Here is a 23,160-nt window from a genome sequence, read left to right as displayed (position 1 = left end):
CGATTCCTGACATCCTCTTCTGACCCCTATTGCTGATGAGTTGTTTCCGTCCACAGGATCCTCTTTCACTGGATGTTTCTCTCCAAGTGTGAGAGAGCCAGGGGCTGTAATAAAGGTCCAAGAAGCGCTAATAAAGGGTTGGGGTTCTGATAAAGGGCACAGCAGTGATTCCTCTAGTGAGGGGCTCAGTACTCAACGCTGTTCTCTCCTCAGGTGTAGGCTGGAGGCCAGCCTTCGTTTCCTTCCTGTTTACCTGTGTGGCTCCATAGATTATAAGGATGGGGCCGTTCTCTATGAGTGATGAGCTCTGCCCTCATTCCCTATAGATCGGATCATTATAGCCAATGACACGGAGTATGTGAAAGTAAATGTAAAGGACAAGAAGACATTGCTGACCGCAGGACAAACGGGGAAACTCATTTCATTCCATTTTAAAGTTCCATGTCCAGAAGACTCCGCCGGCCCTTTAAGAAGAAAGTCTCCCTACAGCAGATCGCACACCATCAGATACTGGAGCGGCCGCATCAATAATGAGATGTGACGCGCGGCTCCTCGTGGGGGGCTGACACATATATAAGTGCGGACCCCGGAGCCGCTCATAACACAGCAGCCAGCCATGGAGATGAGCCGTGGACCCCCAAAACACTCCGCACTGCTGCTGGCTCTATACCTCACCGCACTCATCCTGCCAGGGGACACACAGGACCCCCGACTGCAAATATCTCAGGAGGAGCGCCCCCTGCAGACCAACAGCATGGTGAGTAGTATAGCAAAGTATGTCATCATAGATACCGCATCACTACTGCTCTAAAGATCTGCAGAACATCACTCTGTCCTCTCTACCTCCTGATACATAGCGATAGATCCTGCAGATTATTACACCCCTGACCGCTCTAGAGATCTGCAGAACATCGCTCTGTCCCCTCTACCTCCTGATACGTAGTAATGTGTCCTGCAGATTATTACACCACTAATGCTCTAGAGATCTGAAGAACATCGCTCTGTCCTCTCTACCTCCTGATAGTGATATATCTTGCAGATGATTACACCACTGACCTCTAGAGATCTGCAAAACATCGCTCTGTCCCCTCTACCTCCTGATACATAGCAATATATCCTGCAGATTATTACACCTCTGACCTCTAGAGATCTGCAGAACATCGCTCTGTCCCCTCTACCTCCTGATACATAGCGATATATCCTGCATATTATTACACCACTACTGCTCTAGAGATCTGCAGAACATCACTCTGTCCCCTCTACCTCCTGATATATAGTAATATGTCCTGCAGATTATTACACCATTGACCTCTCTAGAGATCTGCAGAACATCGCTCTGTCCCCTCTACCTCCTGATACATAGCGATATATCCTGCAGATTATTACACCACTACTGCTCTAGAGATCTGCAGAACATCACTCTGTCCCCTCTACCTCCTGATATATAGTAATATGTCCTGCAGATTATTACACCATTGACCTCTCTAGAGATCTGCAGAACATCGCTCTGTCCTCTCTACCTCCTGATACATAGTGATATATACTGCAGAATATTACACCACTGACCACTAGAGATCTGCAGAACATCGCTCTGTCCTCTCTACCTCCTGATACATAGTGATATATACTGCAGAATATTACACCACTGACCTCTAGAGATCTGCAGAACATCGCTCTGTCCCCTCTACCTCCTGATACATAGCAATATATCCTGCAGATTATTACACCTCTGACCTCTAGAGATCTGCAGAACATCGCTCTGTCCCCTCTACCTCCTGATACATAGCGATATATCCTGCATATTATTACACCACTACTGCTCTAGAGATCTGCAGAACATCACTCTGTCCCCTCTACCTCCTGATATATAGTAATATGTCCTGCAGATTATTACACCATTGACCTCTCTAGAGATCTGCAGAACATCGCTCTGTCCCCTCTACCTCCTGATACATAGCGATATATCCTGCAGATTATTACACCACTACTGCTCTAGAGATCTGCAGAACATCACTCTGTCCCCTCTACCTCCTGATATATAGTAATATGTCCTGCAGATTATTACACCATTGACCTCTCTAGAGATCTGCAGAACATCGCTCTGTCCTCTCTACCTCCTGATACATAGTGATATATACTGCAGAATATTACACCACTGACCACTAGAGATCTGCAGAACATCGCTCTGTCCTCTCTACCTCCTGATACATAGTGATATATACTGCAGAATATTACACCACTGACCTCTAGAGATCTGCAGAACATCGCTCTGTCCTCTCTACCTCCTGATACATAGTGATATATCCTGCAGATTATTCCAACACTGACATCTCTAGAGATCTCCAGAACATCGCTCTGTCCTCTACCTCCAGATATAGTACTATATCCTGCAGATTATTACACCACTGACCTCAGTAGAGATCTGCAGAACATCACTCTGTCCTCTCTACCTTCCGATACATAGTGATATATCCTGCAGGTTATTACACTACTGACCTCTAGAGATCTGCAGAACATCTCTCTGCCCTCTCTACTTCCTGATACATAGTAATATGTCCTACAGATTATTACACCACTGACCTCTCTAGAGCTCTGCAGAACATCGCTCTGTCCTCTCTACCTCCTGATACATAGTGATATAGCCTGCAGATTATTACACCACTGACAGCTCTAGAGATCTGCAGAACATCGCTCTGTCCCCTCTACCTCCTGATACGTAGTAATGTGTCCTGCAGATTATTACACCACTAATGCTCTAGAGATCTGAAGAACATCGCTCTGTCCCCTCTACCTCCTGATAGTGATATATCCTGCAGATGATTACACCACTGACCTCTAGAGATCTGCAGAACATCGCTCTGTCCCCTCTACCTCCTGATACATAGCAATATATCCTGCAGATTATTACACCTCTGACCTCTAGAGATCTGCAGAACATCGCTCTGTCCCCTCTACCTCCTGATACATAGCGATATATCCTGCAGATTATTACACCACTACTGCTCTAGAGATCTGCAGAACATCACTCTGTCCCCTCTACCTCCTGATATATAGTAATATGTCCTGCAGATTATTACACCATTGACCTCTCTAGAGATCTGCAGAACATCGCTCTGTCCCCTTGCTCTCCTGATACATACTAATATATCCTGCAGATTTTTCCACCACTGACCTCTAGAGATCTGCAGAACATCACTCTGTCCTCTCTACCTCCTGATACATAGTGATATATACTGCAGAATATTACACCACTGACCACTAGAGATCTGCAGAACATCGCTCTGTCCTCTCTACCTCCTGATACATAGTGATATATACTGCAGAATATTACACCACTGACCTCTAGAGATCTGCAGAACATCGCTCTGTCCTCTCTACCTCCTGATACATAGTGATATATCCTGCAGATTATTCCAACACTGACATCTCTAGAGATCTCCAGAACATCGCTCTGTCCTCTACCTCCAGATATAGTACTATATCCTGCAGATTATTACACCACTGACCTCAGTAGAGATCTGCAGAACATCGCTCTGTCCTCTCTACCTTCTGATACGTTGTGATATATCCTGCAGATTATTACACTACTGACCTCTAGAGATCTGCAGAACATCACTCTGTCCTCTCTACCTTCCGATACATAGTGATATATCCTGCAGATTATTACACTACTGACCTCTAGAGATCTGCAGAACATCTCTCTGCCCTCTCTACTTCCTGATACATAGTAATATGTCCTACAGATTATTACACCACTGACCTCTCTAGAGCTCTGCAGAACATCGCTCTGTCCTCTCTACCTCCTGATACATAGTGATATATCCTGCAGATTATTACACCAGTGACCTCCATAGAGATCTGCAGCACATTGCTCTGTCCTCTCTACCTTCTGATTCAGAGTGATCTATCCTGCAGATTATTACACTACTACTGTTCTAGAGATCAGCAGAACATCGCTCTGTCCTCTCTACCTCCTGATAGTGATATATCCTACAGATTATTACACCACTGACCTCTAGAGATCTGCAGAACATCACTCTGTCCTCTGTACCTCCTGATACATAGTGATATATCCTGCAGAGTATTACACAGCTGACCTCTAGAGATCTGCAGAACATCGCTCTGTCCCCTCTACCTCCTGATACATAGTGATAGATCCTGCAGATTATTACACCCCTGACCTCTCTAGAGATCTGCAGAACATCGCTCTGTCCCCTCTACCTCCTGATGCATAGTAATATGTCCTACAGATTATTACACCACTACTGCTCTAGAGATCTGCAGAACATCGCTCTGTCCCCTCTACCTTCTGATACATAGCGATATATCCTGCAGATTATTACACCCCTACTGCTCTAGAGATCTGCAGAACATCAGTCTGTCCCCTCTACCTCCTGATACATAGTAATATATCCTACAGATTATTACACCACTGACCTCTCTAGAGATCTGCAGAACATCGCTCTGCCCTCTCTATCTCCTGATATATAGTGATATATCCTGCAGATTAGTACACCACTACTGCGATAGAGATCTGCAGAACATCGCTCTGTCCCCTCTCTCTCCTAATACATAGTGATATATCCTGCAGATTATTACACCACTGACCTCTCTAGAGAGCTGCAGAACATCGCTCTGTCCCGTCTCTCTCCTGATACATAGTGATATATCCTGCAGAACATCGCTCTATCCTCTACCTCCAGATATAGTGATATATCCTGCAGATTATTACACCACTGCCCTCTAGAGATCTGCAGAACATCACTCTGTCCTCTCTACCTCCTGATACATAGTGATATATCCTGCAGATTATTACACCATTACTGCTCTAGAGATCTGCAGAACATCGCTCTGTCCTCTACCTCCTGATACATAGTGATATATCCTGCAGATTATTACACCACTGACCTCTAGAGATCTGCAGAACATCGCTCTGTCCTCTCTACCTTCTGATACACTGATATATCCAGCAGATTATTACACCACTGACCTCTCTAGAGATCTGCAGAACATCGCTCTGTCCCCTCTACCTCCAGATACATAGTAATATGTCCTGCGGATTATTACAACACTGACCTCTCTAGAGCTCTGCAGAACATCGCTCTGTCCTCTCTACTTCCTGATACATTGTGATATATCCTGCAGATTATTACACCACTGACCTCTAGAGATCTGCAGAACCTCACTCTGTCCTCTCTACCTCCTGATAGTGATAGAGCCTGCAGATTATTACACCTCTGCCCCATCTAGAGATCTGCAGAACATCGCTCTGTCCTCTCTACCTCCTGATACATAGTGATGAGTGAACGTACTCGTTTCGAGTAATTACTCAATCGAGCACCGCGATTTTCGAGTACTTCCGTACTCGGGGGGGAAAAGATTCGGGGGGCGCCGGGAGGCGTGGCGGAGCGGGGGGTAGCAGCGGGGAACAGAGGGGAGCCCTCTCTCTCTCCCTCTCCCCCCTGCCACCCGCCACTCACCCAAAAAGGGGCGTGGCTGAGTAGGTTCGCTCATCTCTAATTGTGATATATCCTGCAGATTATAACACCACTGCCCTCTCTAGAGATCTGCAGAACATCACTCTGTCCCCTCTACCTCCTGATACATAGTGATATATCCTGCAGATTATTACACTACTACTGTTCTAGAGATTAGCAGAACATCGCTCTGTCCTCTCTACCTCCTGATACATAGTGATTTATCCTGCAGATTATTACACAACTGACCTCTAGAGATCTGCAGAACATCGCTCAGTCCTCTCTACCTCCTGATAGTGATATATCCTGCAGATGATTACACCACTGACCTCTAGAGATCTGCAGAACATTGCTCTGTCCCTCCTGATACATAGTATGTTGGGCTGAAGGGAGACAATGTACATCTAGTTCAGCCTGTTTCCACCCCCACCCCCCTTGTTGATCCAGTAGAAGGCAAAAAAAAAACCAATGAGGCAGAAGCCAATTTAGCCCATTTTTGGGGAAAAAATTCCTTTCCGCCTCCATAATGGCAGTCAGAATAATCCCTGGATCAATGTTTGATAGTTCCTACCTGACTCCAAGACCCAGATCAACAACCCCGCTGGTTATTTAATGTCTATATCATAGCGCTCTAGAAAAGCATCTAGTCCCCTCTTAGGCTGGATTCACACAGGGCGGATATGCCGCGGTTTTGCCGCAGCAGATCCGCCCGTGGCAAAACCGCCCGCGGACGCTAATCTCGGGATTAGCCAGCCATGTGGATGAGATTTCTCAGAAATCTCGTCCACACGGGACGGCTAATCCGCTGCGGTAAATCCGGTTGAAACCACGGCTGCACCCGCCGCAGCCGCGGTTTCAAAAGATGCAGCATGTCTATTTACTTTTTTTGTTTGTTAATTTACATCGCGGCCGCGCTCTTCTCTATGGGAGCGCCGGCCGCAACGGAAAAGCATGCGGCCGAGCCGCTTCAAAGTCGCCGCGGCTTAAACCGCGGCGGTTCTCCCGGCGGAAATCTCGCGGTTTTTGCTGCGGCCAAACCGCGAGATTTCCGACGGGAATCCGCCCTGTGTGAACCCAGCCTTAAACTTCTCTATGGATTTTGCCATCACCACGTCCTCAGGCAGAGAGTTCCACAGTCTCACTGCTCTTACAGTAAAGAACCCCCTGCGGTGTTGATGATGAAACCTTCATTCACCACTTTATTACACCACTGACCTGTCCCCAGTGTGCTTCACTGCTACCTGTTTGCGACCCTTTTCTCTTTTGTTGTATACAGCAGATAGGTTGGTCATTAACCCTTTGTTCTCTGGCTGTTCTTGTTCTTCCAGGCAGTGGCTCTTGGAGAAATGCTGGAGTATAACCAGGATAGAGGCTTGGCACTGGAGAAGAAGGCACTGCAGGTGCCCCGGGTAAGGATCTGCCATTATGCAGGTACATGTATTGTGTAAAGTCCGCTGCTCCTTGCCCCCAGAGCTGACCATCTATTTTTTGTACAGTGTGATGTTGGAGAGCGCTGCGCTATGAAGTACGGACCACGGATTGGAAAGCTGTGTGACTGCCTGCGCGGAGCTTCCTGCAATTCCTTCATGCTGCGTTGTTACTAGACTGTCCTGAGGGGCCACACATCTCCGCTGCTTGTACCCCATAGTCCTGCAGTGCCCCCTCCCAGCTTGAGAAGCTTATTAGGGTACATGGATAATGCAGAGGGGCTCCCAGTTATTTCTTACCCTAAAGCTAAAGAATCACAGATGAGCGCGACTCGCCAGAATTAGTAAAAGTAACATTCTTTATTACGGTGGATCCCGATTAACATGAGTAGCTGTTTGGACTACTTCTACATTTCGGACTACTTCTTGGTGATCACCCTGAAGTCTCCGGCAGCGGCTCCTCCAGAAGAAAAAACATTTTAAATGTCTTTAAAAAAATGTTGGTGCGCCTATGTTAATTAAGATTGCCATTTTTCATGGTTCTGGCGAGTCACACTCATCTCTGACTCCGTGGTTTCCGTGTTTGGTGTTACGTGGTGCCGGTCATCGCAGTTACCGCCCACCGTGGGGCACTGCTGTCTGTGTATCCTGTAATGTCCCCCCCCAAGTAGCCTTCGGTCAGCACCAGTTTTTCCAGTTGCAGTTATGGAAGAAGTGTCCTGTGTAGTGAGATGGCAGATAACAGCAAGCAGCAGCACCTGCCTCCCTCTGTCTACATGTCCTCAATGTGTTTTATATCATGATAATAAAGACTTATTATAGACTCCTCCTGAAGCTCTCTGCTGTGAGCCACGTAACTTGTGCAAATTTAATGGGTTCATGCCGTATCCTTGTAAGAACATCACCTGTGCCTCCGTCCCCATGATAACACTTCCTGCCCATACTCTGACACTTCAGGGTCATCATAGTCAAACAGCAGCCAATCAGTATCAAGGAAGAAGAGATCTGGACTGTTGCTAAAAGGTATGTTGCCCCTATGACAACACTTAGCAGCCAGATAACAGGGACAGGAAGTGTTGTCATAGGAACACAAACAGAGGACATTTATATAGCGCCAACATATTCCGCAGCGCTTACAAAACAAGGGAGAACAGAAACATGAAACAAAGATACTAAAACCACGGTTACATGTAGTAATCTGCTGATGGAAACAGCAGGGTGAGCAGAGGCGTAACCTGAAGCTCCTGCACCCCTATGCAAAACCTGTAACAGGACCACCAACTATAATGCTTTATTCATAGTACTGGGCTCCCTATATGGAGAAGAGAGGCCTTATGGGCCCCCTAAGGCTCCTGGGCCCGGGTGCAACTGCATCCCCTCTAGTTATGACGGGGGGGGGGGGGGGGGTGAGGGGCTCCAAGGAGCTTACAAACTACAGATAATGGGATGATACAGAAGGTAAAGGGGCTGGAGATGTGCACGGTACGGCGGCGAGGTGGAGAGTGAGGGGTGATATACACATAGACAATGGTCAGGCTGTATAGTGGCTGAATCAGTATGACTGCAGGGGGCGGCTGCTGGCGGCTAGGAGGGGTTGCAGTCAGTAGGTCAAGGAGCATGTTATCAGGCGGAGTACAGAGGGGTTTGGTTTAGGAGATATTGTATGCCTCCCTGAAGAGGTGCATTATTAGAGCACGCCTGAAGTTTTGTGTGTCTGGAATTGCCTGGAGAGTTTTTGGTAGCACATTCCAGAGGACTGGTGCTACTCTGGAGAAATCTTGGAGGCGGGAATGAGATGTTCGACTTAGAGGGGAGCTTAATCTAATTTTCTTAGCAGACCGGAAGGTGCGGGCTGGGTGGCGGATTGAGATGAGGGAGGCAATGTAGGGCATCACGGTGCTGTGCAGAGCTTTGTGGATGAAGGTAGTGAGTTTGAATTGAATTGTGCATTTGACAGGCAGCCAGTGCAGTGACTGGCAGAGGGCAGAGGTGGCCGAGTAGCGGCTGGACAGGAAGATGAGCCTGGCTGCCGCATTCAGGATGGATTGGAGAGGGTAGAGTCTGGCGTGGGGAATGCCGATCAGCAACGAGTTGCAATAATCGAGCCAAGAGTGGATGAGGGCAACAGTGACCAATTTTAGCGTGTCCACGGTGAGAAAGGGGCAGATTCTTGCGGTGTTCTTAAGGTGCAGCTGACATGTTTGGGCCAGATATTAGATATAGGAGCTGAAGGAGAGATTCGAGTTGAATATAACCCCAAGACAGTGGACGTGCTGGGAGTTATAGTGGTGCCACACACTGAGATGGAGATGTCAGGATGTGGCCAGTTAACAGAGGACAGGAACACCAGTAGGTCATTTTTGAGAGGTTTCGTTTTAGGTAGAGAGAGGACATAGTGTTAGAGACAGCGGACAGACAGTCGGTGGCGTTCTGGAGGAATGTTGATGTGATGTCACGGTAGGAGGTGTATAATTGGGTGTCATCAGCATACAGATGGTACTGAAATCCAAATCTCTTGATGGTTCGTCAAATAGGGGTTGTGTGGATGGAGAAGATGAGGGTGCTGACGACCGAGCCCTGGGGGACCCCAACAGCAGACGAAGGGGAGAGGGACCGGAGGAGGTGGGAGGGGAGAGGGACCGGAGGAGGTGGGAGGGGAGAGGGACCGGAGGAGGTGGGAGGGGAGAGGGACCGCAGTAGGTATGAGGGGAGAGGGACCGCAGTAGGTATGAGGGGAGAGGGACCGCAGTAGGTGTGAGGCAAGAGGGTCACTAGCGCAGGTGGTGGGGCGAGCAAAGGCAAACAATATGGAGACTTCTTCCTCTGTCATTGGTCTGAGTACACAGAATGAATAGGAGCTGCTACTGATGAGACTAGGGTCGGGGCTAGTCTGGGATTGGGAGGGTATTTCCTGCCGGATGTCGTGGATTTTCTTTTTGAAGTAAGCAGCCAGCTCTTCAGCACTGAGATCCGTCACTGGGGACTGCAGTTTAGAGCTGAGAAGGGAGAGAAAAGTATCAAAGAGCCGTTTAGGGTTGTGAGATAGTGAGGGGATGAGAGAGGTGAAGTAGACTTGTTTGGCATGGTGGAAGGCTAGCTTGTAGGTTCTGAGCATGAATTTGTAGTGGAGAAAGTCTGCGGACTTTTGTGACTTTCTCCAAAGCCGTTCAGCACACCTAGAGCACCACCGGATAAAGCGCGTCTGAGGTGTGAGCCAGAGTTGCCGCGTTTTGGGTCATGGGGAACGCTGCTTTATCCAGGGCATGTTTGAGAGTGGTGCTGTAATGTGCAGCAGCCAGGTCAGACAGGAGAGGAGAGAGATGGGGGACAGAGAAGACTGTAGGGAATCAGCAAAGTATTGGGTGTGGAGAGATGCTAGGGAGCTTGACAGAGAAAGAGAGGAGGTTATGGCCTGAGAGCGGGAGAGGGGAGTTAGTGAAGTTGGATGCAGAGCAGAGACGGAGTATTGCCATACTTGTGAGTGGGAGAGGCTGTGAGTTGTGATAGACCAAGGGAGGAGGTGAGCGAAAGAAGCTGAGAGGCAGATGGGGTCATTAGTGGGGATGTTAAAGTCACCTAAGATGAGGTTTGGGATTTCGCAGGATAGGAAGTGGGGGAGCCAGGCAGCAAAGTGGTCCAGAAACAGGTGGGGAGGACCTGGGGGGCGGTAGATGACTGCTACTTGCGTGGACAGAGGATGGAAAAGTCATAGCGTATGTACCTCAAAAGATGGGAAAAGTGAGTGAGGGTACAGGGGGGGGGATGACCTGGTAGGTACATTTCAAAAAAAGAAGAGCACCTACTCCTCCACCTCACCTGTTTTCCGGTCTCGGGGTATGGGAGAACTACAGGCCATTGTAAGGCCTCCCTCACACGTTTACCGCAGATTCTGCCCGGTTTCAGCAGCGCTGGCATACTTTATGCCAGCGTTTTGGCTGCGTTTTCAGCTCAGCTGAAAACGCAGCCAAGGATGCTGAAAAGAAAAAAAAAAGCAATACTCACCTAGCCGCTTCAGTCCGGGTCGCGGCCGCTGGTCTCTGCCGCTAATCCGGGCTTCCTCTGCACTCCCAAGTCTATTGCCATAGACGAGGTTTGAGAACCCCGCCTCCAGCAATAGAGTGCTGTGATTGGTTGTCGGCGCTGGCTCGATGCCCAATCACAGCCCATCATTAACTGTCTCAGCCAATCAGAGCTTGCCGGCGCTGATTGGCTGAGACAGTCAATGAAGGGCTGTGATTGGGCATCGAGCGTGCCGATAACCAATTACAGCACTCTATTGCTGGAGGCGGGGTTCTCAACCCTGGCCTACGGCAATAGACTTGGGAGTGTTGGGGAAGCCCGGATGAGCGGCAGAGACCAGCGGCCGCGACCCGGACCGCAACGGCTAGGTGAGTATTACTTTCTTTTTTTCCTCTAGCCTGGCTGGGACTGATTTTCGGGGTAGGGCTTCTATTGCAAGCCCTCACCCCGAAAATCAGCGAGAGGTTAACGCTGCCAAAAACGCGGCACCAAGTGTAAACTGAAAACACCCCAAAATAGAACATGAATCGCTGTCAAAGCGCAGCGTTGGAAGGCGCTGCGTTTTCAGCCCTGTGTGAGCAGCCCCATTGAAATGAATGGGAGTGTTGTACAGCGTTTAGCGCTGGGCTGAAAAGGCAGCGCTAAATGCTGTACAAACACCCTGTGTGAGGGAGGCATAAGACAATACAGCAGGGGAGGCCATGTCAGACTGCTGTATCCACGTTTCTGTGAGACCTAGCAGGTTTAGGGATTTAGCAGTCAAAAAGTCGTGGATGGGAGTTTATTGCATGCTGACTGTCAATTCCAGAGCGCACAACTAAGGGAGTCAGGGGAGGGTATGCATAGGCTAGTAGTTGGGCTTGAAGGGTAATAGGAGCAGTGGAGGGTGGACCAGGATTAGGAGAGATATCCCCAGCTGCTAGTGCAGCGTCTGAGGAGTGGGCCACAGCCGAGGAGATGGCAGGGTAGATAAGGATTTCTGTCACGGGTGGCTCTACCATCTCTTCCCCTGTGGGTGGACCAAGTTACTGCTGGGGGAGGTCACAGGGAAAAAGTAACTAGCAGTTACCTTAAAGTTCGTTGTCACTCGTGAAGCCACCGTACCCTCCTCTGCGGTGAATCCTGAAGTTGTAATAAATAGTCCACACAAAGGGATAACTTTCTGGACAAACCGGAAACGGTCGGTAGTGTCCGTTTACTTAACTTCAACAAAGTTCCAACAGACAACAGCAGTTCGGCACCAATTACATTTCTAAGAGGTGGTGTAACAGGGAGGATTCTTGGGGTAATCCAGACAATCCACAGTCTTAGTTATGTGTGATCCTGCTCCTGGCGACTCTCTTTCCCTCCTACTCTCTACCAGTCATCACTGACTCTTCAGGTGCTTTCCTCTCTCTCCCTCGGTGCTTTAGTGGTGGCATCGGCACATCCTGCGTAGGGCAGGCCCAGGCCAAGCTGAAGGGTATCTCTCAGCTTCTTCCATTCTCCACACACAGACTGATCAATGTTTGTGGGATTCACTCACTTGCAGACTCCAGCAATAACTTCCACTGTAGTGGCCCAGATTTATAGACCGTGGGATAACTACAAGCCCCTGTGAGCAAGAGGAGTTTGCTATGCAGCATTGACAAGCATCTGACAAGTGAGTGTTGACAGGTTGAGAGTCTGGAGAAGAAAGAGTGTGATTTTCCAGGAGCGGAGCTGCACAGATAACTAGGACTGTGGGCCTGATATTCATCCTGTGTTCTGCCTCCCTGTCTCACTACTAATTCTGTCTATAGCCGTGCTGTATTGGATTCATGTACTTTTGAACTGTTTAGTATTGGATTGCAAATAAAGCAACACTGCCGAACGTTCCCGGCTTTGTTTTCAACTACTCTGTGTGTGGACTATCTTTCAGTAACCCAGCATCACCACAGAGGAAGGAACAGTGGCGTCACCCGTGACAATCCAGCAGAAGAAACCAGGTAACCAAGTCCCAGGTTACCCTCACTTTAATAGCCTGCCAGAGGCCCTGTTGGACAGGCCCCTGGCTACCCTCCGGGTGGGAGATGGTAGAGCCACCGAGACAAGGGTCTACCACTAATCCCCACTGTCTCCTAGGCAAGGGCCCGCTCCTCGGTCGCTGTACCACCTGCCTTTCACAGCATCCTTGCAGACACATATATATCATAGGGTCACATGACACACAACAAGATACATTTCTCAGACATTAACCCATTCAGTGCTGCAAAGGTGCAATACGCATCTCAAATGCATACTACATAGAAGACACTGACAATACAATTGCAAAAGACAAACACATAACATTATGGAGGGGCCCTGCTAACTCTGGGCCACTACAGTACTAGCAGCAAGATAGCGAGGGTGAGCAAATGGTTAGGAGATTTATGAAGGCGACTGTTATGTTTCTCAGTGGCATTTGGGGGTTTGAGGCTTAGTAAGAAAGTAAAGAGTGCATGTGAACTCTGCATGGGTGAGGATAGAAGAGAGGTGCTGATTTGAATAGAGTGCACCGGAAGTGGGCTTTGGAAAGAGATTCTAAAGCCAACAGCAAGGCTGAGGATAGAGGTGACAGTATTAGTGATAGTTGTGAAGTGCAAGGTATTTAGGCAGAGTTTGTGGCCTACATGTTTACTGCCATTCCTAACTGTGTGAAACACTTGATTCAGCTTACACTTCATGTAGTTCACCCGTGTGAATACCACTCATGTGGCTATGGGGAGGAGGGGTGATTTATTGCTGTCATCAGATAAGGCAACAAGGCTAAAGGTGCTTTTAGACACACAGATGATCACTCAAAAGATGGCTTTTGAGTGATAGTTTTGCATAATCTACTAATTGGTACTAATGCCTATTAGTACAAATTAGCAGCGTGTGAGCCGCCGTGAGCTGAACTTATTCAGAGGACCACCCGCTGTTCTCTGAATAAATTCCTTTTTCTCTGCGGCCTGGCTGACAGCTGAGAAAATGCAATCAGCTGTTTTCAGCAGTTCCCGGGCAGAGCACAGCGTGAGGTCTATCTTATCAGCTGTTCTGCCGAACAACGGTTTTCAAGCCGAACTGAAGACAGTCGTTTGGCAGAAAACTGAAAGATGAGCACATTTAGACACAACGATTATCGCTGAAAAGATGGCTTTTGAGCGAATTTTGAGGGACAATCGTTTTGTCTAAATGGGCCTTAAGTGGAGATGCTAGTGGGGGAGGTGAGTGGCAGAAATGACTGAAAAGCAAAGTTTCATTTATGCAGGAGGACGTACCAAAACAGATTAAAAGACAGCTGAGAGCAAAATGTGAAGGTCAAAAGATGACAAGAAGCTGCTACGTTTGCAAATGACGCGCTGGAGCAGCACCTGCGATTATGCGCTATTAGGCCTCATGTTCACTCGAAAAATACGATCCGCGCAGAATCTGCCGCGGATTTGCTTTAAATGGTATTTTTTTTGCATGCAGATATCCGCACACATTGCTATCAATGTGATAGCAATGTTGCCGATCCATGCGGAATCCGCAGCAGAATGGAGCATGCAGCGTTTTTTCTCCCGCGCGTGAAAAACGCAATTCTTTTAAAATGCCATCCGCGGGTGCAAAAATCAATTTAATGGACCGCGGATGGCCAATGATTCCCTATGGGCAAAATCCGCTGCGGAATCCGCAATTCCATTTAGCTAGTGGACATGAGGCCTTATAGTCCAAAGTGCAGCAACTGAAATAAACAACACAAAATAAACGGGAAGTCTTTCCCTAAATACGTGATGATGAGGGAGAGGGCCCTGCCTAGCATGGCAGACTGATCACGTCAATAGATGTGGGCGTGCACTCGTTCCTGTGACCTAAGTAACCCTACTTGGCAAACAAAATAAAGGACAAAGCAAACCCCAAAAGGAAACACAAATAAAACACCACACTTAGTTGATGGTGAAGCCACAGCACAGGGAGCCGTCCCCTGTTCACGTCACAGCAGGGACTGCACTGTCCACGGGAGCCACTTACTACCTGCTCAGACAGCGAGCAACTGGCAATTCACAGCACCTTAGCTCAGTAACCAGCACAGGTAAATTTCCAGCTAATTACCCACAGATGTGACTACATTATGTCACACCTACTGAGCTAGAAGGTGCAGAAACAAATCTAAAACCCGCACCGGACTTAGTCAATCCGACAGCGATCTCAGCACTGCTGCAACAGAAGCTTCCAGCAGGGGCGCCGCTGAGAGTCGCGTCACACGGTGACTGTTATGTAACAGGCTGTGCTATCACTGCAGAGCCCCCATAATCACAGATTAGGTCACATGTTACATAAGGAGATTACTCCCATCATCCACCTGCACCGATGTCACGGGGGGGGGGGGATGACACTGCACCATCCAGGGCACCGCACAAACTCCAGCGTATCTAAGACTGTCCTGTGTGATACTGTTCACTGAGATGTGTCTCATCCTCCCATGTGTGCTACTCTAGTCAGTTGTGTACCTAATCCTTCTGTGTGTGATACTATCTGCTGAGCTGTGTATCTAATCCTATCCTGTGTGATACTATCTGCTGAGCCGTGTATCTAATCCTCTCCTGTGTGATACTGTCTGCTGAGCCGTGTATCTAATCCTCTCCTGTGTGATACTGTCTGCTGAGCCGTGTATCTAATCCTATCGTGTGTAATACTGTCTGCTGAGCCGTGTATCTAATCCTATCCTGTGTGATACTGTCTGCTGAGCCGTGTATCTAATCCTATCCTGTGTGACACTGTCTGCTGAGCCGTGTATCTAATCCTATCCTGTGTGATACTGCCTGCTGAGCCGTGTATCTAATCCTATCCTGTGTGATACTGTCTGCTGAGCCGTATATCTAATCCTACATGTGTGATACTATCTGCTGAGCCGTGTATCTTATCCTATCCTGTCTGATACTGTCTGCTGAGCCGTGTATCTAATCCTACATGTGTGATACTGTCTGCTGAGCCGTGTATCTAATCCTACATGTGTGATACTGTCTGCTGAGCTGTGTATCTAATCCTACATGTGTGATACTGTCTGCTGAGCTGTGTATCTAATCCTACGTGTGATACTGTCTGCTGAGCCGTGTATCTAATCCTATCCTGTGTGATACTGTCTGCTGAGCCGTGTATCTAATCCTACATGTGTGACACACCTCAGCTACACACGCTGTAATATGTGGAGAAGAACACATGTAAAGGCTACAGTGAAGTATGAAGTAATATAATTAGTGGAGGGAAGTACAGATACAGGAGAAGTAAGTGAATCCTATGGAATTCCTGAATTTCTCTAATGATAACTGATACAAAGTATCTGATTGTATCCAAGTCACAACACACAGCCGTACCGACCATCGCCCAAAATGCAGGAGGAAAGTAAGTGACCCTGCTATGTGTAATGTAACTAATAACACACAGCTGTACTGCCCATCATCCACAGTGCAGGAGGAAAGTAAGTGACCCCGCTATGTAATGTAACTAATAACACACAGCTGTACTGCCCATCATCCTCAGTACAGGGAGGAAAGTAAGGGCTTTACTCATTATATAAAAGGCACAGAGAGCCTGGTTATTGACACATCAGTGATTGGTCAGTACGGCTTGACGTCAGTAACTTTCAGAAGACGTATTATAAAGTCTCAGGAGGCTGTACAAGCTGAAGACCTAGGTATACATCACTCTCAGGTCAGTGATCCAGGGATTATTCCGATAGCCAGATTGGAGTCGGGAAATCATTATTTAATCTTAACCCATTAAGGACCAACCACAGTAAATTTACGGCACTTTGTCCTGGGCTTTAATCCCAGGCAATATAGCGTAAAAATATGGCGGGGACGGGGAGGGTTTAAAGCATCTTCTTCTGCAATCAATCGGAAGCATGTCAGGTTGTCAACTGTTAGCCACAGCTGAGAACCCAAAGGAGAAGGGAGAAGCAATTTTTAACCCGTTCTGCCTTCTGCTTTCCCAAGTACACAGCGCTTAATGAGCTCGATGTACTAAGAAGTGAGAATGGAAGTATAACTTTCACTACACGAGGCAGCAGTCACGTGACCACTGGGATCCCTTGGCACAGCAGAGCTACAGGGTCCTTGCAGACCCTGATCAGCTCTGGCAGTGACTATTGTCACTACAGGGATTGTTTTTCCATGTTACTGGGGCTCCTATGGATGCCTGAGCTACAGTAGAAAAGTGTCAAATTAAAAAAAAACAAAAAAAAAAAAAACATGTGAATGTCCCCCAGAGATCTTATATGACGTCATGCGGGACATAGATAGTAAAAAAATAATTACATAGTTAAGTAAAACAAAAATTGCAGATTAAAATAAAAATATATATATATAAAAAAGAAAATAACCAAAAACGTCCGAAGCAAAATGAGGAACCCATTCCCATATTTATGCTAAAATAATTTTAAAAAACAACTATAAATGTTAAAATCATTTTTTTCTGAACTTTTTACCCCCCAATAGAACTAAAAAACGGGAAAAAAAATGTTAGCAAAAAAAGATATTTAAAAAAATAGCCCTATATGACATGCAAAAATAATTTTGGTAGCTGAAGAAAGAAAAAAAATAGGGCAGTTAAACTTCCACATTGGTAAAATCCCTAAAAAGTGTCTCGTCCTTAAGGGGTTAAATGAGAAAAATTAGATGCACAACGTGGAGGAACAACAACACTGCACACCAAACCTTAACTAGATGTGAAGGCTGGTGGAGGGGCATTATGGTTTGGGGTTATGGTGGAGCATCATGATCCAAGGTTATGGCGGAGGGGGCGTCATGGTTTGGGGCTATGGTAGAGGGGAGGGCCTAGTTTGGGGCTATGGTGAAGGGGGTGTCTTGGGTTCTAACGTGGAGTGCGCATCATGGTTGGTGCTCTTTGCTCCTCAGGGTCTGGTTGTCATCTCAGACGCTGGGTGATGCAACAAGACAATGAACCAAAGCACCTGAGTAATCACCTGAACAACAGTGGAAAAGATTTTTTGTTTTGGAATGGCCAAGTCCTGACCGTAACCCTACAGAGATGCTGTGACATAACCTGAAGATGGCTGTGTACACAAGGCATCCCAGAAATAATGATGTAGCACATTTGCAAGGAGGAAGGATCCAAAATTCTTTCTCAGTGTTGTGTACATTTTATCTGCAGCTCCAGGAAATGCTTGGGGGATCTACACCTATCAAACTAAAGAGTTCACTTACTTTTTCTCCTTGCACTGTGGATGATGAGCAGTACACCTGTCTGTATGTTATTAGTTATATTGCGTTTGTTTAGAATTGTGATTTAGATACAATTAGAAACATTGTAATCACCTGAACAATGGTAGAGAAGATTTGTGTTCAGGAATGGCCGAGTCCTAACCGTATCCCTGTGGAGATACTTAAACCTGAAGAGGGCTATGTACATAAGGCATCCCAGAAATAATAATGAACTAAAATATATTTACAGGTAGGTGGTGTCAAAAATTGCTCTTCAGCATTGTACAAATCTTATTTACAGCTATAGGAAATGTTTGGTGGAGGTAATGGCTGCTAAGGAAGATCTACAGGGTATTAAACTAAAGGGTTCATTTACTTTTCACCCCTGCACTGTGAATGATAAATTGTACAGCAGTCTGTCTGTTAGTTACATTGTGTTTCTCGATAATTGTGACTTGGATACAATTAGACAGATTGTGTTATTAAGTGGAGGGGACTCAGAGTCCACTTACAGTGGCAAAAAAAGTATCTGGTGTAATCTATATACACAGTAGACTTGTCAGAATGTTAGAGCAACCATGCAAATCCTTCATCATCATTGTGAGTTTTCTGTCCTCTGCTTGGGGGTGATTGAATTATCTCAGTCACTGCGGAGATAAGACACCAAAAAGAAGAAAAGTGGAATCGGATATGGAGACGAGGGTAAAGATTCTGCGGTGCTGTCCAATCACATAATACAATGTCCCCACTACTGCCTGACGAGAGCAGCAGCGCCAGCAGAGGACACACTAGATATTCATCACTGCCTGAGGCATCTGGAGAGAGGAGAAACCAAAGAGATACAGACATCACCCTCCATAAGCAAACAGGCTTAGATACACAACTCACCAGCCAGTATCACACATGCCAGGTTTAAATACGCAGAAGATATATTTATCCCAGGTGGGGTTTGTAGAGCTCAAGTAAAGACTGTTCCTCCTCAGCGGGATTAGCGACCCGTGTGCCCGTCATTATCACATTACGGCGCTGGTTTAATCTCCAATGCTGGGCAGTGGACTGGTCAGTGCTCCAACCGTTGTCCAAGAGTGAAGTTGGTGATGACTGACAGGTGCCCACTGCTCGCTCTTTCCTTGTGCCTTATCGCCCTCCTCATCATGGCACTGATGAAGGAGGCATCTGCAGAAATGGCAGAGAGCAGCCAAGGAGTCCAGCGGGTGAATGAGAAGGAGCTGGTGAGTGCCTGACCCCATTCGCTCACAGTGTAGACCTAGAGGTCACAAGCCAGGCTGCAAGAGAGACTTGTTAATGTAACCAAGCCTCCCTACCAGAAACCGAGCCCATCCCGAAATCGGCTACAGAGCCCAGCACCGGCCGCAACAGAGCCCATCCCATTCCAGCACCGGCTGCAACAGAGCCCATTCCATCCCAGCATCGGCCACAACAGAGCCCATCCCATCCCAGCACCGGCCGCAACAGAGCCCATCCCATTCCAGCACCGGCCGCAACAGAGCCCATTCCATCCCAGCACCGGCCGCAACAGAGCCCATCCGCAACAGAGCCCATCCCATCCCAGCACCGGCCGCAACAGAGCCCATCCCATCCCAGCACCGGCCGCAACAGAGCCCATCCCATCCCAGCACCGGCCGCAACAGAGCCCATCCCATCCCAGCACCGGCCGCAACAGAGCCCATCCCATCCCAGTACCAGCCACAACAGAGTCCAACCCATCCCAGGAACTGCGACAGAGCCCAACCCAATACCAGAGAGCGCACCTCAGTACCAGCCAGAGAGCCCATCCATGTAGCGGTACCAGTCCGATTCCCTCTCAGTGCCAGCCACAGAGCCCATTCTCCCAGTTTTAGGGCCAATCCTAATAGCATACAAACCACAGAAGCTGGTGGAGAGGAATAGGGCACAGCAGCAGGTCCCCAACATTCCTTCAGGAAATGACCAGTGCGGCACCCTTAGCTGGCGCTGACCCCCATGCCTGTGGCTGAAGGGACAAGTGGGGGTTCTGTATATGGCACCCACTGACTGTACTGCGCTCCCTCTATTACAGCTTCTGGAGCTCCAGGACGTTCTGTACAAATTGCAGTCCAAGAGGAGCTCTGCCTGGGAGGGGAAGTACATCCAGGTGCCCAAGGTGAGTCTTACAGTACATCAGGGCAGCCAAAGCAGCACAGAGTGTTACAGGAGGAGTGGGCTGATTATATGGCAGGTCGGAGCTAATTCTTACATAATGAAAGGGAGCAGCAGAGTACTTCAGGAGAGGAGGGGGTTGCTGCGCATTGAGTGGCACTGGGTGGGGTTTTCAGGAGAGGAGGGGGCTGTTTTGCATTGAGTGGCACTGTATGGGGAGGTCAGAAGAGGAGCGGGCTGCTGCGCATTGAGTGGCACTGTGTGGGGTTGTCAGGAGAGGAGCGGGCTGCTTTACATTGAGTGGCACTGGGTGGGGTTGTCAGGAGAGGAGGGGACTGCTTTACATTGAGTGGCACTGGGTGGGGTTGTCAGGAGAGAAGGGGGCTGCTGCGCATTGAGTGGCACTGTATGGGGTGGTCAGGAGAGGAGCGGGCTGCTGCGCATTGAGTGGCACTGTGTGGGGTTGTCAGGAGAGGAGCGGGCTGCTTTACATTGAGTGGCACTGGGTGGGGTTGTCAGGAGAGGAGGGGACTGCTTTACATTGAGTGGCACTGGGTGGGGTTGTCAGGAGAGAAGGGGGCTGCTGCGCATTGAGTGGCACTGTACGGTGTTGTCAGGAGAGCAGGGGGCTGCTGCAGATTAACTGGTACTGTATTGGGGTGATCAGGAGAGGAGGGGGCTGTTGCGTATTGAGGCACTATATGGAATTGTCAGGAGAGGAGGGGGCTGCTTTGCATTAAGTGGCACTTTATGGGGTGGTAAAGGAGAGGAAGGGGCTGCTTCACATTAAGTGGCACTGGGTGGGGTTGTCAGGAGAGGAGGGGGCTGCTGCGCATTGAGTGGAACTGTGTGGGGTTGTCAGGAGAGGAGGGGGCTGCTGCACATGGAGTGGCACTGTATGGGGTGGTCAGGAGAGGAGGGGGCATTGAGTGGCACTATATGGGGTGGTCAGGAGAGGAGGGGGCTGCTGCACATTGAGTGGCTCGGTATGGGGTGGTGAGGAGTGGAGAGGAGGGGGCTGCTTCGCATTGAGTAGCACTGTGTGGGGTTGTCAGGAGAGGAGGGGGCTGCTGCACATCGAGTGGCTCGGTATGGGGTGGTGAGGAGTGGAGGGGAGGGGGCTGCTTTACATTGAGTGGCACTGGGTGGGGTTGTCAGGAGAGGAGGGGGCTGCTGCGCATTGAGTGGCACAGTATGGGGTTGTCAGGAGAGGAGGGGCTGCTGCGCATTAACTGGTACTGTATTGGGGTGGTCAGGAGAGGAGGGGTTGTTGCGTATTGAGAGGCACTATATGGAATTGTCAGGAGAGGAGGGGGCTGCTTTGCATTGAGTGGCACTTTATGGGGTGGTAAAGGAGAGGAAGGGGCTGCTTCACATTGAGTGGCACTGGGTGGGGTTGTCAGGAGAGGAGGGGCCTGCTGCGCATTAAGTGGTACTGTATGGGGTGGTAAAGGAGGGGAGAGGGCTGCTGCGCATTGAGTGGCACTGTATGGGGTGGTAAAGGAGAGGTTGGGGCTGTTGCGTATTGAGTGGCACTATATAGAGTTGTCAGGAGAGGAGGGGGCTGCTTCGCATTGAGTGGCACTGTATGGGGTGGTGAGGAGAGGATGGGGCTGCTGCCTATTGAGTGGCATTGTGTAGAGTTGTCAGGAGAGGAGGGGGCAGCTTCGCATTGGGTGGCACTGGGTGGGGTTGTCAGGAGAAGAGGGGGCTGCTGCGCATTGACTGGCACTGGATGGCGTTGTCAGGAGAGGATGGGGCTGCTGTGTATTGAGTGGCACTGTATGCAGTTGTCAGGAGAGGAGCAGGCTACTGCGCATTGAGTGGCACTGTATGGGGTTGTCAGGAGAGGAGTGAAGGGCGCAGATCTGGGTACATTTCTATGTCACTGTCTCCGTTTCACTCCCCAGTGCATTATGGGAGACCCCTGTGCGGTGAAGAGAGGGGCACGGATAGGAAAGCTGTGTGACTGCCCGCAGTGGAGTACCTGCAGCTATTTCTTCCTGCGATGTCTCTGAGACCCCCGCCACAGCGATGACTCAAGTCTCACATTGTGAAGATGCCGCAGGCAGCATTACCGCTCATCTCCTGCTCCACCGCTAATCCGGGGGCTGCACTGACCACTCCACATTACACAGGATGACCTGCAGGTGATTACTGGGACATCACCTCCCCTCAGGTCCTAAATGTAATCCTCCGTATGTACGAGATTATCCCCGAGACCCCGAACCATCTGCAGAAAAGCAATAAAAGACATTTTATATATAATCACCTTGTTTTCTGCTATCTTATCTGAAAATAACGGCAGCACCAACAATCTGCCCCCTCCAGCTGCAGAGGTAGAAGACGTGTATATAGACCCCACTGTGTACATACATTATTGATCCTGCATTATACTCCAGAGCTGCACTCACTATTCTGCTGGTGGAGTCACTGTGTACATACATTACTTATCCTGTACTGATCCTGAGTTACATCCTATATTATACTCCAGAGCTGTACTCATTCTGCTGGTGGAGTCACTGTGTACATACATTACTTATCCTGTACTGATCCCGAGTTACATCCTGTATTATATCCCAGAGCTGCACTCACTATTCTGCTGGTGGAGTCACTGTGTACATACATTACTTATCCTGCACTGATCCTGAGTTACATCCTGTATTATACTCCAGAGCTGGACTCACTATTCTGCTGGTGGAGTCACTGTGTACATACATTACTTATCCTGTACTGATCCCGAGTTACATCTTGTATTATACTCCAGAGCTGCACTCACTACTCTGCTGGTGGAGTCACTGTGTACATACATTACTTATCCTGTACTGATCCCGAGTTACATCCTGTATTATACTCCAGAGCTGCACTCACTACTCTGCTGGTGGAGTCACTGTGTACATACATTACTTATCC

General features: G+C 48.5%; 1 protein-coding gene across 1 annotated transcript; it reads left to right on the top strand.

Moving 5' to 3' along the window:
- Window positions 1-262: 262 nt before the first annotated feature.
- Window positions 263-7,730, top strand: LOC136631607 (cocaine- and amphetamine-regulated transcript protein-like). Its single transcript, XM_066605893.1, has 3 exons — window positions 263-757; window positions 6,806-6,886; window positions 6,974-7,730. Exons 1-3 carry the CDS (start codon window positions 617-619, stop codon window positions 7,079-7,081), a joined length of 330 nt encoding a protein of 109 aa, XP_066461990.1. The 5' UTR covers window positions 263-616; the 3' UTR covers window positions 7,082-7,730.
- Window positions 7,731-23,160: the final 15,430 nt, after the last annotated feature.

This window comes from Eleutherodactylus coqui, chromosome 6 (assembly GCF_035609145.1).
Source record: "Eleutherodactylus coqui strain aEleCoq1 chromosome 6, aEleCoq1.hap1, whole genome shotgun sequence".
Lineage (NCBI taxonomy): Eukaryota > Metazoa > Chordata > Amphibia > Anura > Eleutherodactylidae > Eleutherodactylus > Eleutherodactylus coqui.
Note: the sequence above shows the minus strand (reverse complement) of the source record. Positions and strands in the feature narration are given on the sequence as shown.